The sequence below is a fragment of the Sciurus vulgaris genome (genome assembly GCF_902686455.1).
Source record: "Sciurus vulgaris genome assembly, chromosome: 13".
Classification (NCBI taxonomy): Eukaryota; Metazoa; Chordata; class Mammalia; order Rodentia; family Sciuridae; genus Sciurus; species Sciurus vulgaris.
The window spans coordinates 14,943,675-14,957,159 of NC_136474.1; the positions used below are offsets into that span (position 1 = coordinate 14,943,675).

A 13,485-nucleotide genomic window follows, 5' to 3' on the forward strand; every position below is an offset into this window, starting at 1 on the left:
GGAGTCCTCCTGGCCCCGCCAGCTCCGTGGCTCTTGGCATTCCTTGTCCTAGAGCAGCATCCTCACTCTTCCTGTGTCTGCTTGGCCTTCTGTGAATCTGAGGTTTTTTTCTGATTTCTCTGATCAGAACATTTGTCTTTGTACTTAGGCCTGTGATAAATTCAGGGGGATCTCCTCTCAACATCCTTAGGTTAATTACATTGCAGGGACTTTTTTTCAGAATAAGGTCAGGATTTACAGGTTCTGGGATATATCTTTAGGGGAAACACCATTCAAGATACTAGAATGTTATGTTAGAAAGTGCTGTCAGCGAGTGAATAGAAAACTGTTCATTTGTATTTTGTCCTGTACTTTTACGTCTAAATCTTTAAGTCATCTGGAATTTGTTTTGATGTAGGGTAGAGATGTAACTTTACTTTGTATAATAATGTAAATTCACTGAATTAATAAATGGTAGCACTAAGATTTGAACCTGTCTTATTCTAGACTCAACATGTTTTCTTTTATTTTTTATTATTTTTACTATTTTTATTGTTTTAACATGTAACTTTGCTGATTAGGCTATTTTTGTTACTGTACCTCATGTTATAACAGTAAGGACTATTGTTACAGGTTTGATTGGCACTCAAGATCATGGTGGTAACTGACTATCTAAAAATAGTATTGCAGACAGTTGAGCCTCTTTTCAATGCTTGTAACTATAGAGAAGAATAAATGCCATCTGGGGAAAGTGCGTCGGGGAGCATAACTTTAAGTCACTGGCTTAATTTTCCATATCTGATACAGTTATTATTGGGTTCCTCAGGGGCATTTATAGTTATCTGATGTTTTGGTTCTATTAAAGGATATTAACATGTATTTTTATTGGCTTTTATTTATATTAATTTTATGAGACCAGTCATATAGGACTTAACCACTCTTGTCGAGACTTATTGGTTATTATGAAAGTTAAATTTACAGTTTTATTGTCTTGTAATGTAACAAAAAGAATCCACTTTTGGCTTCTAAATCTGTTGATGTTTACTTCGCCATGGCTGCTTTTTAAAGTTAGGTTTGGTAACTTGCTTAACGGTGGTTCATATATAGTCTAGAATATAGTGAATACTGTATAATCTGTTCTTTCATATAACACAATTTTATATCTAAGGTATAATTCTTCCTATAATATATTAAAATTAGTTGTATAAAACTTTGTTCTGTCCCTGATTTTTGAAGGAAAGTGCAAGGGAGGATGTTCTGGTGAAGACCATCAGCACTGCCAGTGAGAAACTTGCCCCTGTGTGTTTTCCTGACACAAATGCTGGTGACAGTGGTTCTGATCTGACTGACTCGGTGGCACAGCGGACAGAGGCTCCTCATCAAGATAAGCAGGAGGCATCAGATTCAGAAGCAGGGTTGCACACGGATGGATGCTCAGACACAGAGACTGCTACCGTGTCTGTTCAGACAGATGTTTGCATAGCCTCTTTGAAGCCCATGAGTGACAACGGAATTAGTTCCACTGATATTCTTTGGTCACCAACTTGTGACAGGAGAACCTGTGAATGTTATGAGTCAGTTGAAAAGAATGAAGAACGTAAGTGGACTCCTTTATCTTTTTAAATAGAATTAAACATGTAAGATGTTTACACATTTTAAAAAAATATTTTTTTAGTTGTAGATGGACATGATACCTTTATTTTATTTATTTGTTTTTGTGTGGTGCTGAGGATCAAACCCATTGCCTCACATGTGCCAGGCAAGCGCTCTACCACTGAGCACAACCCCAACCCTAACCCTACACATTTTTAATAAGTTAAGTTTCTTTGTGGCACTTGCCAGTCTTTCATATGAAGTATTTAAATGTTTGATGGATTTTAAAGGTGTTTAAATATGCTAACATTAGAGGATTTTTCTCAGAATTAATATCTGGGAGCAGAGCTCTTCTGCAGGTGTGCCTGTAGAGGTCCTAATCGCCTTTTCCTTTACCCTCACTTCCCACTGTGGACCCTTGTGAGTAGGCTGGCTGCCCTGTGAGGGCGGTGGGCGTTCCCTTTCTGACAGTCAGGCAGACGTCAGCACCCTTGTGACTACAGTAGTCAGCTGGGTGCCTTACTTGAGATGGATTCACCATTGCAGTTGCTGCACGTGCTGTGTGGAATTTTGTTTTTTAGAACCGGATCTCCTACAGAGTGTGATCTATCAAAATGAGGAGGGCAGGTGGGTCACTGACCTTGCCTATTACACATCTTTTAATAACGAACAGGATGTAAATATTGCTCTAACTGATGAGATGAATGAAGACTTCAGATCTGGCGGTAAGTATATTTGACAGCCCCTTTTATGGTGCCAGTGTCGTCGTTTCTGGGGGTGTTCTGAGATCACTCTGTATGCTGGTTAGCCATATCACATTAGACCCCCTTCTGAAACACAGCAGTATTGTGGAAGCACTTCACTGGCTTTTATGGGAATAAAGGCTTGAGCTAGTCAGTCTCCACCACCTTCTCCAGCAAGCACAGTGGCCAGCACTCTTACTTCTGTTTTTAGGACCTGTGGTGTTGTAGGGCCAAAAAGGACTTCAGGCTTACTCGGTCACTTTTAAAATTCTGTTATGAGCAAAAGAAATGTTCTGATAAATGCACAGTTACCGAAGGCAGTCCATTTTGGATTAAAACTTAAGAAACGCAGTGGAAGTGATGAAAATGACAGAAAAGATAAATGAAACCTCAGAGGATGGAAGCCTTAAGAGAAGCAGTTGTTGATCAGTGTCGTCTCCAGTGGTGGAAATACGTGGGTCTTGTCTGCAGGTGCCCGTCAAGCCTTGTCCTGTGAAGGCATCACTCCGCTGCGACCCCTGGTGCTAGGTGGCTCTCAGTGCTGACGTGAGGACAGGCACTCGGTGGCCTCTACAGCTGACTTGTTTTCGGTAGTTTGGTCTCAAAAGGCACCAGAGGAGCAGGTTATTCTAACTACTGCCTATGCCAAGCTTCTAAATGTCCAGTGATGCAGCAATACAGTTAAATAGTACATTGTCAGCCCTTGAGAAACTGTCAGCCAGGAAGGGCAATTTAAAATATAAAACACAGCAGCATAACAGACACAAACCAGATGCTTTTGAAGTTTGGAGGAGGAATAGCTTGCATGAGTGGGTAAGCAAAAGGATTTCATAGAGATCATTTTGTGGTAGAGTTGGGACAAGGCCTTTATGCGGGAAGAGGGGGACATTTCTTAAATGTAAAAGAAGGCAATATTCAACAAGAAAGGTTGGATCCAGGGCTCAACTTCATAAAATGTGATAACTTATGGATTCTCTTCTGAGGATTTACCCAAGAGACAGGAGCCTCCCGCCCCCCATCTGCCTTCCCTTTCTCTGATGGCCTCGATTTTCTACGTTACTGCTGCCTTTGGGGGAAGCACGGGGGCTGCTTTAAAGTCTAGCCAGTGAAGGCTTCAGGTGGCTAATGAGAGGGCAAAGAGTGGGCATGGATTCTTGTAAGAAAATGAAGCTCTGCTTCCTTAACACCTGCGACTGATGATGAGCACTAAAATAACAGAATAGTCTCACAGAGGTTTCACTGAACAGTCCCTTCCCGTTCAAAGAAAAAAAGTCTTTGAGCTGTCTGTCCAGTGGTGGAAAAACCATGTGGCCCTTAAGTAAATGAACTTTCTTCTGGGTCACCTTTTCAGGGACTGTTTCCTCCTCCCCATCTTGGCTGCTGGAGTTGGGTGGCTGAACTCTCACTTGAATGACCATGGGTTTAGATTATTTGAGTCTTAGGTCCACAGGACTCTTATGGGACATTTTTATGTGGATTGTGCTGTTTTGCATGTAACTTTGGCGTCTTGTGTCATGGCTCGAATGCCCTTGGGTAAAGAATGCGTTTGTGTGAGCAGTGGCTGTGCCTAAGCTGCTGTGGCAACGGGCACTGTTCCTTCAGTGAGGACCCCGTGTCATTTGACACTCTGCTTTTCCCAACTGGAGGCATAGACTCCTAATATGGTCCAGGTTCCCAGAAGGGCAGTGTGCATCCAGTTAATCCCTGATGGCCGCCGGGGAGTGGAGGCTCTCTCTCACTGAGGCCATGACTGGACTGTTCTTGTGACTTCACTGTGCCCCCTTCTTTTCGTTGTTTTTTTTAATTAATGAACTTCATGATGTTTCCAAATCTTATTTTATTTTGTGGCTCACTAAGGTACGTATATCCATTTTAAAAAATCATGGTAATTGTATAGGATATTATTCCTCTCATGGGTAATGCTGTCCGTACAGGTGCATTGTTGTCTCCTCCCAGGTTTGAGACCCCCAGAGTAGAATTCCCGTCTGTTTACTAAGGGTAAGACTAGTACTTTGGAAAACATGATTTCCCTCTGGTTTACAGGGAATATTGTTTTTTTAATTGGTTATTTTTAGTTATACGTGACAGTAGAATCTATTTTGATATATTTGTACAAGTATGGAATATATCTTATTTTAATTAGGATCCCAATCTTGTAGATGATGAGATTCATTGTTGTGTATTTTTTTCATATTTTACATAGGAAAATATATTATTTAAGGCCAGTAGAAACTTGGAAATAGAAGAGACTTCAACAAAGACATTACTTATTAAGGAATGGTCGGTGTTAATCAAATCCAACACAGGAAGTGAAGTCCCCGGGATTATAGCAGCCGGAAGCTATTACCATCTCTAGGCCTCTGAAGGCAAAGGGAGAGAGCAGTTATGAGAGCCTTGTAGAGTTTCTGTAGAAGGTAGTCTTGGGTGGAGTGGCCAGGCATAGGGCCTAACAGTGAAAGAGCTAAGGAAATGAATACCCCAGCCTCACACACTTATTCCGCATTCCCAGTACTAGCAACTGGGTCAGGTGCAATTGGGCCCCGTGGAAGTCCAGTTGATGCTGTCTGCTCCACAGACCAGTCTGCTCCTTTCTGCACAACCCTGCAGTGCCAGGCAGAGGCCCAGAGTGGACTGTAGACAGGAGCCTAGAGCCTGACCCGCGCTGAGTTGGCGGTGTGTTTAAAATGGTTTCTGGTTCACGTGCGTTAAGCAGGATTACATACTTCCCGGCCTTCTTTGCTCATTGGCCCCCATTTTCTGAGGCATTTGAGTTGGTAACTTTTGGTGTGGAGATCACCTGTGCAAGTGGGCTGACATTCATTTTACCATGGAGCAGAGATGCACTTTGGGGACTTTGAGGGTGAACATTAGGGGTCCACTGTCCCTGAGGTTTCCTGGGATGTAGGACTTTATAAAACTGGTGTGTTCCTTGGCACACAAGTGCTTTGACACCCTACCTGGATATCTTTGTGACTAGTTTATAGAGAGGTTTGTCAGTCTGATGGTAGTAGATGAAATTCTGTGTATATTCATGAGTAGTGAGTACCTAAACTCAGGGGTGCTAAATTCTTCAAAACTAAAATTAATTGTAAACTTTCTGGGGTTTTTTTTGGTTTTGTATCTTGTTTGAACACAGGGCACTTAACCATTGAGCCACATCCCGAGCCTTTCTATTTTTTATTTTGAGACAGGGTCTTGCAGAGTTGATGAGACCGGCTTCGTATATGTGATCCTTCTGCCTCAGCCTCCTGAGCCATTGGGATTACAGGCATGTGTAAACTCTTTTTTGTGGGTAGGATGTTGCCCAGGTTGGCCACAAACTCCTGGGCTCAAGCATTCCTCCTGTCTCAATCTCCAAGTAGCTGGGACTGTAGGAGTGTACCAACATGCCTGGCTTAATTGGAATCTTTTAAAAATTGCATTGTAAAGCCCCTTTGAGCAAAGTAGGTCTAATTAGTAAGTGAATAATCATAGTAGTGTTGTGTTCATTAGCCAAAGTTTGACAACCACAGATTTACATACTTGCAGATACAAATGCATAACTTTTGTGAATGGAAACTTTCACATACTTGTAAAAATTGTGTTTCTTCAGTACTTTATTTTCCTAACTAGCTAGTTTCACTGTTCTGCTAGCATAATGTAATTATATAAACTTGTAATTATATAAACTTCTTTTTTTAAGCTGAAGCATTGAATTTGATTGCACAAGATGAGGAAGAATTTAATAAAGAGCATCAATTTATACAGGTTTGTAATTACTTATGAAAACAAAAGTTTAAATTTTTTCTTGCATTTATATAGGCAAAATGTTCATTTATTGAAAGATTAGTATAGAATTATTTATTTTTCTTATGTGAGGACAACTTCTGCTTTTTCCTTCTAAATTATTAATTGAAGAACTCTGACATACCAAAATAAATCTTTGACCCAGGAGTGCAGCTTAGTGGTACAGTGTGTGCCTTGCATTCATGAGGCACTGTGTTCAATCCCCAGTACCAGAACAAGATTAATAAATAAAATATGCCTTTAATTCACTTATTGCTTTAAATGCCTTCATGGATATTTCTGTACTTTTTAATCTTGTTTTTTTTGTTTGTTTTTTTAGTGAAGATGTATGCTTTTTAAAAATTTTTACTCATTATGATTAGTGTTTGATTAAGCAATATATTAAGACAATGCACATTTTAACTGGAGCATTAAAAAATTAGTTTCTCACTGGGTGAGGTGGCGCACACCTGAAATCACAGTGAATCAGGAGGCTGAGTCAGGAGGATGGCAAGTTCAAAGCCAGCCTCAGCAACAGTGAAGCACTGGGTAACTCAGTGAGACCCTATCTCTAAACAAAATATAAATAGGACTAGGGATATGACTCAGAGATTGAGTGCCCCTAAGTTCAATCCCTGATACCACACCGCCGCCCCCCAAAAAAGAGTTTCTCTTATTTTTGGACTTCATTAACTTTAGTAACTGTTTATACTTGAATTTAATTTTTTTCCCTAATTTTTTAAAAAATTTATTTTTAAGTTTTCATAGTTAATTTTTTTTTTTTTTTAATTTAGTTTCACATATTAAAAGAACAGAAAGAAGGCTTGCTGGGGAATAGAATGAAAACAATTTCTTTCTTCCTAGGAAGAGAACATAGATTCTCAGAATACATCAGCTGCACTGGTGGACACATCCTGGGCTGCTACAGTTAATCATAATCTGTTGAGGAAATCACTTAGCACCTCAGATCTGGGCAGAGATGATGCCAGCTATATACGTCTGTCATTAGGAGAGTTCTTTGCTCAGAGATCTGAAGCTCTGGGTTGCCTTGGTGGTGGAAATAGTGTGAAAAGAGTAAGTACAAAACATGCTGCAAGCGCCCCAGTGTCACTTTATCACATCACCTAAGCCTGGATGAAGTGTAAGGAAAACTGTGCTTTGCTCACAGTTCTGGAGTCTGGGAAGTCCACATCTGGGAGGCTCCAGCTGGTTAGCCTCTGGTGAAGGCTTGGTGTAGCAGCAGCTTATGGTGGAAAAGCAGACCATCGGAAAGGGGCGTTAAACTCTCTTTGCAGCGGCTGCCTACACTGTAGGAGCTACATTAGTCCCTCCTGAGGGCAGACCCCTCAGTACCCAGAGGCCTCTGAGAGAACCCACCACCTCAAAGCCCCTACATTGCGACGATGCCTGAACATGCGTTTGGTGGGGACAAACCATATTTTGTAGTTTGAGTGTTAGAATGGTGACTTTAAAGCCGAGGCAGAATAGGCGTGTGGTAGAGTGGTGGTGAAAACAGCTTTTTAGTCATTCAGAGCCGACTGCAGTTGTAAAGTCTGACTGTGCTTTACAGATGTAAGTGTGCTTGCCGTGCATGTAAAGCATTTAGCACCGTGCTTGGTATTTGACACCACCACTTTGTGGTTAACAGGCAGGAAGACATTCTAAGATCCACTCTTAAACCTGTCTAAAAAGATACTTCAAATGCAGAAGTATTTTGATTTAATAAAAAGGAATACATGTAAACAATTTTAAATGTAAGTGATTATTGTTGCAAAGAGTAAGTGGGGAGAAGGCGGCCCTTCACCTGTGCTGTTCAGGAGGCGTCTGAGGGGACGACAGTGAGCTGGCATCCAGAGGATGTGAAAGAGGCAGCTGCTTAGAGACCTGGAGACCCAGTGTTCCCAACAAAGGGAGACCAGCTACGTGGGGCCCGAGGTGGGAACAGGAGTGGAACAGTGAAGGCAGCTGAGCTCCTGTGAGGGGCCAGTGCTGGTGTGATGGTCAGGTAGGAGGCCCAGCAGCCCTGGAGGAGTGGGCTGTGTCTCGCACTAACTAGCAGGAAGTGCTGGGAGGCAGGGAGCAACTCTGTCATGATGCCTGGACTCAGGTGCCTGGACCCGCCTCCAGGTGCAACAAGATGCCACCATCTTTTTCAGGGCCCTGGGTGGGGAAAGTCAGAGGAGCACAGAGGACAGAAGCAGGCAGAGGCTTAGAAAGCGGGAAGAAAGGTGATGAAGACTGGGGATAGGATGATGTGCAGAAACCTACAAAGTGTAAGGACTCAAGATTTGTTCTGAGGGTGAAGTCAAAAGACTTGTTCATAAACTCCATATAGGGAATTAGGATAATTGGAGAGTGTTTGTGTTAAAATTGAATTTCATGAAGAGTATGTATTCGCTTTCTGTCACTGTGACAGAACTTGAGATAACCAGTTTATTTAGAAGCAAAGTTTTATTTTTGGCTCATGGTTTCAGCAGTTTCAGCCCATGGTGGTTTGGCCCTGTTGCTTGGGGCCCTGTGGCATCACAGTGTGTCAGGGCAGGGGAAACTGCTCACCTCAGGGCAGTCCAGAAGCAAAGAAATCAGGCGTGGTCAGGATCCCAGTGTCTCTGTCAAGGGCCTGTCCCAGTGACCTGACTTCCTTCACTGGCTCTGCCTCCTAAAGGCTGGTGACTAAACCTTTAATGCCTTGACCTGCGAGGGACTTTCCAAACCCAAACCATGACTGAGTATGATTTAGAAATAATGGATGTAGTGCTAGAAATCACAGTTAACAGAACTCAAATTTGAAATTGTACCACAGTCCTATCTTGTCTGTGCAGTGAGTTTTGAAGGAAAATAATATGTAAGAGGTAGATTTTTCTGCCTGGATTGATTGGGATTTTTGAGCTTATGGGAGAAGTTGATGAAGAACTGAATTTCTTTTTAAACAGGTGAACAGAGCACTGGATTATGGAAAATATATATCTATTTTTCAGAATTTTTATTAGTTATGAAATTTTATGTGCACTTAAGTTACTGGATCAAGGGAAGAAATTCCTAAGTGAAGACCAATCAGAAACCGAGTGTCTTAATGAATTCTCATTTTAGATCTATCATGCGAAAATAGCATTGGAGAGAAGAGTGGGAATTCTGTGACCTTGAACCAGCTCTTTGAATGTAGATCTTTCTGAAGCTCTCATGCAAGTCAGCAGGAATATTCATGCATCTTCATGCATATTTTTGAGGGTATATTTATTGTATAAAATAAAATGCCCCATACTGTAAGTTCTAGGAGGCAGGAATTTTTATCTTTCTTCCGTCTTTGATCTGTCTCTGATGATTGGAATAGCGCCCGACACATAGTGACTGCTGACGACAATTATTGAAGGAATAGTTTCATTTCTGTGTTGTTTTAATCTGGATTTTTTAGTAAGGTTAGCTTATATTGGTGCTAATGTCTAAACGCTAGCTGGTATGAGGTAATAAAAGGCTTTATCTGGACTTTTAAAGTTCACCTCTATAATTATTTGAGATTAAGAGGGAAGAACAGTTTTGTCAAAGTCATTTAACTGTGTTACCAGGATTAAATAAAATAGTTCAGAATTTACCCAAGCAGTTGAAAATTAAGGAAAATTAATTCATGTCTAATTATTTTGTAGCCATCATTTGGTTATTTTATTAGCTCCCCGGAGAAGAGGGAGCCTGTTGCTTTAATAAGGCAATCCGATGTGGCAAGAAGGGATCTGGAGAAAGGAGCGGCTCATCCTAACCCCGGTCTTTCTTCAGGTGGGATGAAGTGAACAAAAGACTTTAACTTGCAACTTAGTAACTGTGTGGTGTTTTTTACGAGTGAAAACATGGTTACTGCTTCCTAATTTTTCCTTACTGATTGTAGTTGATTCATATCTAGCCCCATATTTCCTACTCAATCTAATGTAGACACAAGTTAGCCCAAATTCACCCAAATCCTTTTTGAAAAAAACCACATTAAATGAAATAATTTTAAATGGATGGGTTAACTTTCACCTATAAACTTACCATGTTAATGAATAAAAGATATTATGTTATTTCAGTGAACTTTTAATGGTGTTTTGAAGTTGAGACTGTGGTAGTCTAAATATGACAACTATCTCTGAAAAGTATCCGTGATAAATATTTTAAATCAAATTTTCTTGAACTTACAATTATTGAGTCACTCCCTTTCCCCCATACAATATATTTTGCTGCGTATTATATGACATTGTATGAGATCTGCTCCATTCCTTAAAGAGCCTGTATTCCTATAGGTGTGTTTGGTTAAAAGGCCTGTGTGTGTATAGTTGGTTCATTTCCTATTACTCTTAAGAAGTACTTGCTTTTGAATCAGTGTGAAATGTTTAAAGTTAAAAAATATTAAATGAATGTTTTTGTTTCATTAATTTATTAAAAATATATTGACTGGACATGTAGCATGCAACTGAGAGTGTTGAGCACTATAAACACAGAAATTAAATGAGTGTTTGCAAGGGAGAAATTAAAATCCAGTCTTCTTCAAAGTTTGTTCTTTGTCCAGGTGGCTATACAGTTGCTGTTTTAGTAAGGAGAACTTGTGTTAGGGATATGAAGTTTATTCCTTGACAATTAATCATTTTGACTAATTCGTATCCCAGACTGTTCTGTGAGATAATGCATATTGTAAGTCAAGTATCATTTGTTTCCTGCAGGAGATTTAGATGAACAATCCCAGACACAGCCAAGTGAAGGATCAGTTACCCTTCAGGTTGAAGCACTGGAGGGCATTTCTCTAGTGGATGAACATGATGTGACATTAACAACCAACAAAGGAAAAACAGAGGTAGTAGCTCATACCCTTCCTGAAGGAAAGCTAAGCTTACCTTGTTACAGGTCTCAGATAAGGTTTCCTGAGAAAAACATATGCAATTTCACCTGTGTTTTTATTTTCCTGGCTTCAATTTTATAACAAGTGTCCTTTTATTTTAATTTTTTCCATTAATTTATAATGTACATGTGAAAAACTTTATAAAGCAAATATACAGTGAATTAACGATCACAGCTTGTGCACCGCATATACCCCAGGTCAAGAAGAAAACATTGAGAGACACATACACACATACTCCCTGTGTCTTGCCACGTGATGTCCTGGGTCACCTCAGGACTGTACCAGCAAGAAGGCCATCACCCAGTGCAGCCCCCTGACCTTCCACATTCGGAACCAGGAGGCAAAATAAGCTTTTATTTCTAACTTAAAATAATAATAAAGTAAAAAAAAAAAGAAGGAGATCATTGCTGAAAGCCCAGAAAACATCTTTCCCATCTTGAACACTGCTCTTCACTGCCCTGACTCTGGTGCTGCATTATCTTTGTTTGCTTTGAACTGTATATGAAAGAAGCCATGGAGTGTGTATTCCTTTTGTTTGACTGTTTTTGCTTCATCTTATGCTCATCAGGTAGTGAAGCCCTTATATTCTGTTTTATGAATACTTGCAATGTACATATCTATCCTACAGTTGACATTCATTCACTGTATTTTCTGTGTTGGGCAATTATAAGATAATGCTCTGTGAACAGCCTGGTGCCTGTGTCTTGCTGGCAGTGTGCACACTTATGAGGTGTTCACTGAGTGGAACTAATAGCTTGTAGGGTTTGTGTTCCTTCATTTTTTTCTGGAATGCTTATACCAGTGTAGATTTCTTCCAGTAGTGTTTGATGTTTCCTGTTTTTACACATCCTTACAATACTTTGTAGGTGTGCGTTTCTCTGATGGCTGATGAAATTGAGTACTGTGCATTTACTGGCCTTTTGTTTTCAAACAGGCTTTTTTTTTGATGAAGTCCCTGTTCAAGTCTTGTGATTATTTTTGTACTGGATTGTTTGTCCTGTTGATGTAGAAATTCTTTACATGTTCTGGCCTTTTGCCAGTTGCGAGTGTTTCACATATCTCCGCCCTGTCCTGGACTTGCCTTTTCATTTAATGTTATCTTTATTTATTGATGAGATCATGCTTTTATCTGATCATAAATCAGATATCCATAAAGTCGTGGACCTATGTCTATATTCTCTGTTGTTTCTTTGGCCTCCTTGTCTACCTAGTGTTGTGATGATGTTGGAAAAAATTGTTGCTTTATAAGGAATTTTGGTATCTATAGACTAAATCCTTTACATTTTCATACATGATTTTAATATCAGATTGTCAGCTTCCACACACCAGCTAACTAATCCACCAGCAACCCTGTTGAACTGTTGTTGGGATTACATTTAATCTATAGAAAAGTAAAATCAACATCTTTATAATACTGAATCTTCTAACCCATAAAGTGGATAGAGTCTTAAATTTATTTTATTAAAATTTTTAGTTGTTGATGGACCTATATTTAATTAATTTATTTATTCATTTGCTGTGCTGAGGATCAAACCCAGGGCTTCATACATGCCAGACAAACATTCTATCACTGAGCCACAACCCCAGCCCAATTTATTTGTTTTAATCTGTCTGTATTTTATAATTCTTCATGCAGATTTTTTTATTTCTTGTTAGATTTCTTCCTAAATTGTTGATACATTTTAGTATTTTTCTTAACTTTGTTGTGACTATTCAAAATATAGTTTCTTGTTTTCTTTTTTTAATATACTCACATTATATCCAGCAAATTTACTTATTGACTCCCCTATTTTTAATTGGTGCAGTAGTTGTAGATAATGGTGGAATTCATTGTTACGTATTCATACGTGCACCAGCGAATGGGCCAGTGTCATTCCCCAGCCTTTTCCCTTTCCCTCCCTCCTCCCTCTCCCTAGAGACTTTCATTGCTCTACTGCTCTCCCTTCGTTTTCATAAGATTCATCACACCCTCCTTTCTAGTCCTTTTCCTCTTTAGCTTACTCAGATGAGAGAAAATATGACCCTTGACTTTCTGAGTTTGGCTTATTGTCCTTAACACAATATTATCAAGTTCCATTCATTTTCCTGCAGATGGCATAATTTCATTCTTCTTTATGGCCCAGTGAAACTCACTGTGTATATATAACACATGTTTTATCCTTTCATCCATTGATGAACACCTAGGCTGGTTCCATAGTTTCACTATTGTGAATTTTGCTGCTGTAAACATGGGTGCACATGTATCACTATAGCATGCTGACTTTGATTCTTTAGGGAGGGGTGGTATAGCTCGGTCGTATGGTAGTTCCATGCCTAGTCTTTTATGAAGCCTCCATAGTGATTTCCATAGTGATTGTTCTAATTTACAATCCTACCAACAGTGTAAAAGTGTTCCTTTTTCTTTAAATTCTCTCCAGCACTATTATTTGTATTCTTGATGGGTACCATTCTGACTGGAGTGAGGAAATCTGGGTGTAGTTTTGATTTGTATTTCCCTGATTACTGATGATGTTGAACATTTTTAAAATATATTGTTGGCCTTTC

At 39.8% G+C, this 13,485-nt stretch overlaps 1 protein-coding gene across 2 annotated transcripts in view; it reads left to right on the top strand.

Moving 5' to 3' along the window:
• Positions 1-13,485, top strand: part of CEP192 (centrosomal protein 192) — an 83,675-nt gene that overhangs the window by 11,643 nt on the left and 58,547 nt on the right. The window contains exons 7-12 of one of the 2 annotated variants that reach the window (XM_079108817.1): positions 1,216-1,576; positions 2,154-2,297; positions 5,998-6,062; positions 6,945-7,154; positions 9,722-9,848; positions 10,766-10,896. In XM_079108817.1, coding sequence (XP_078964943.1) covers positions 1,216-1,576; positions 2,154-2,297; positions 5,998-6,062; positions 6,945-7,154; positions 9,722-9,848; positions 10,766-10,896 — 1,038 coding nt within the window. The remainder of the gene's footprint in view (positions 1-1,215; positions 1,577-2,153; positions 2,298-5,997; positions 6,063-6,944; positions 7,155-9,721; positions 9,849-10,765; positions 10,897-13,485) is intronic. The other variant, XM_079108818.1, reaches the window with a different exon arrangement.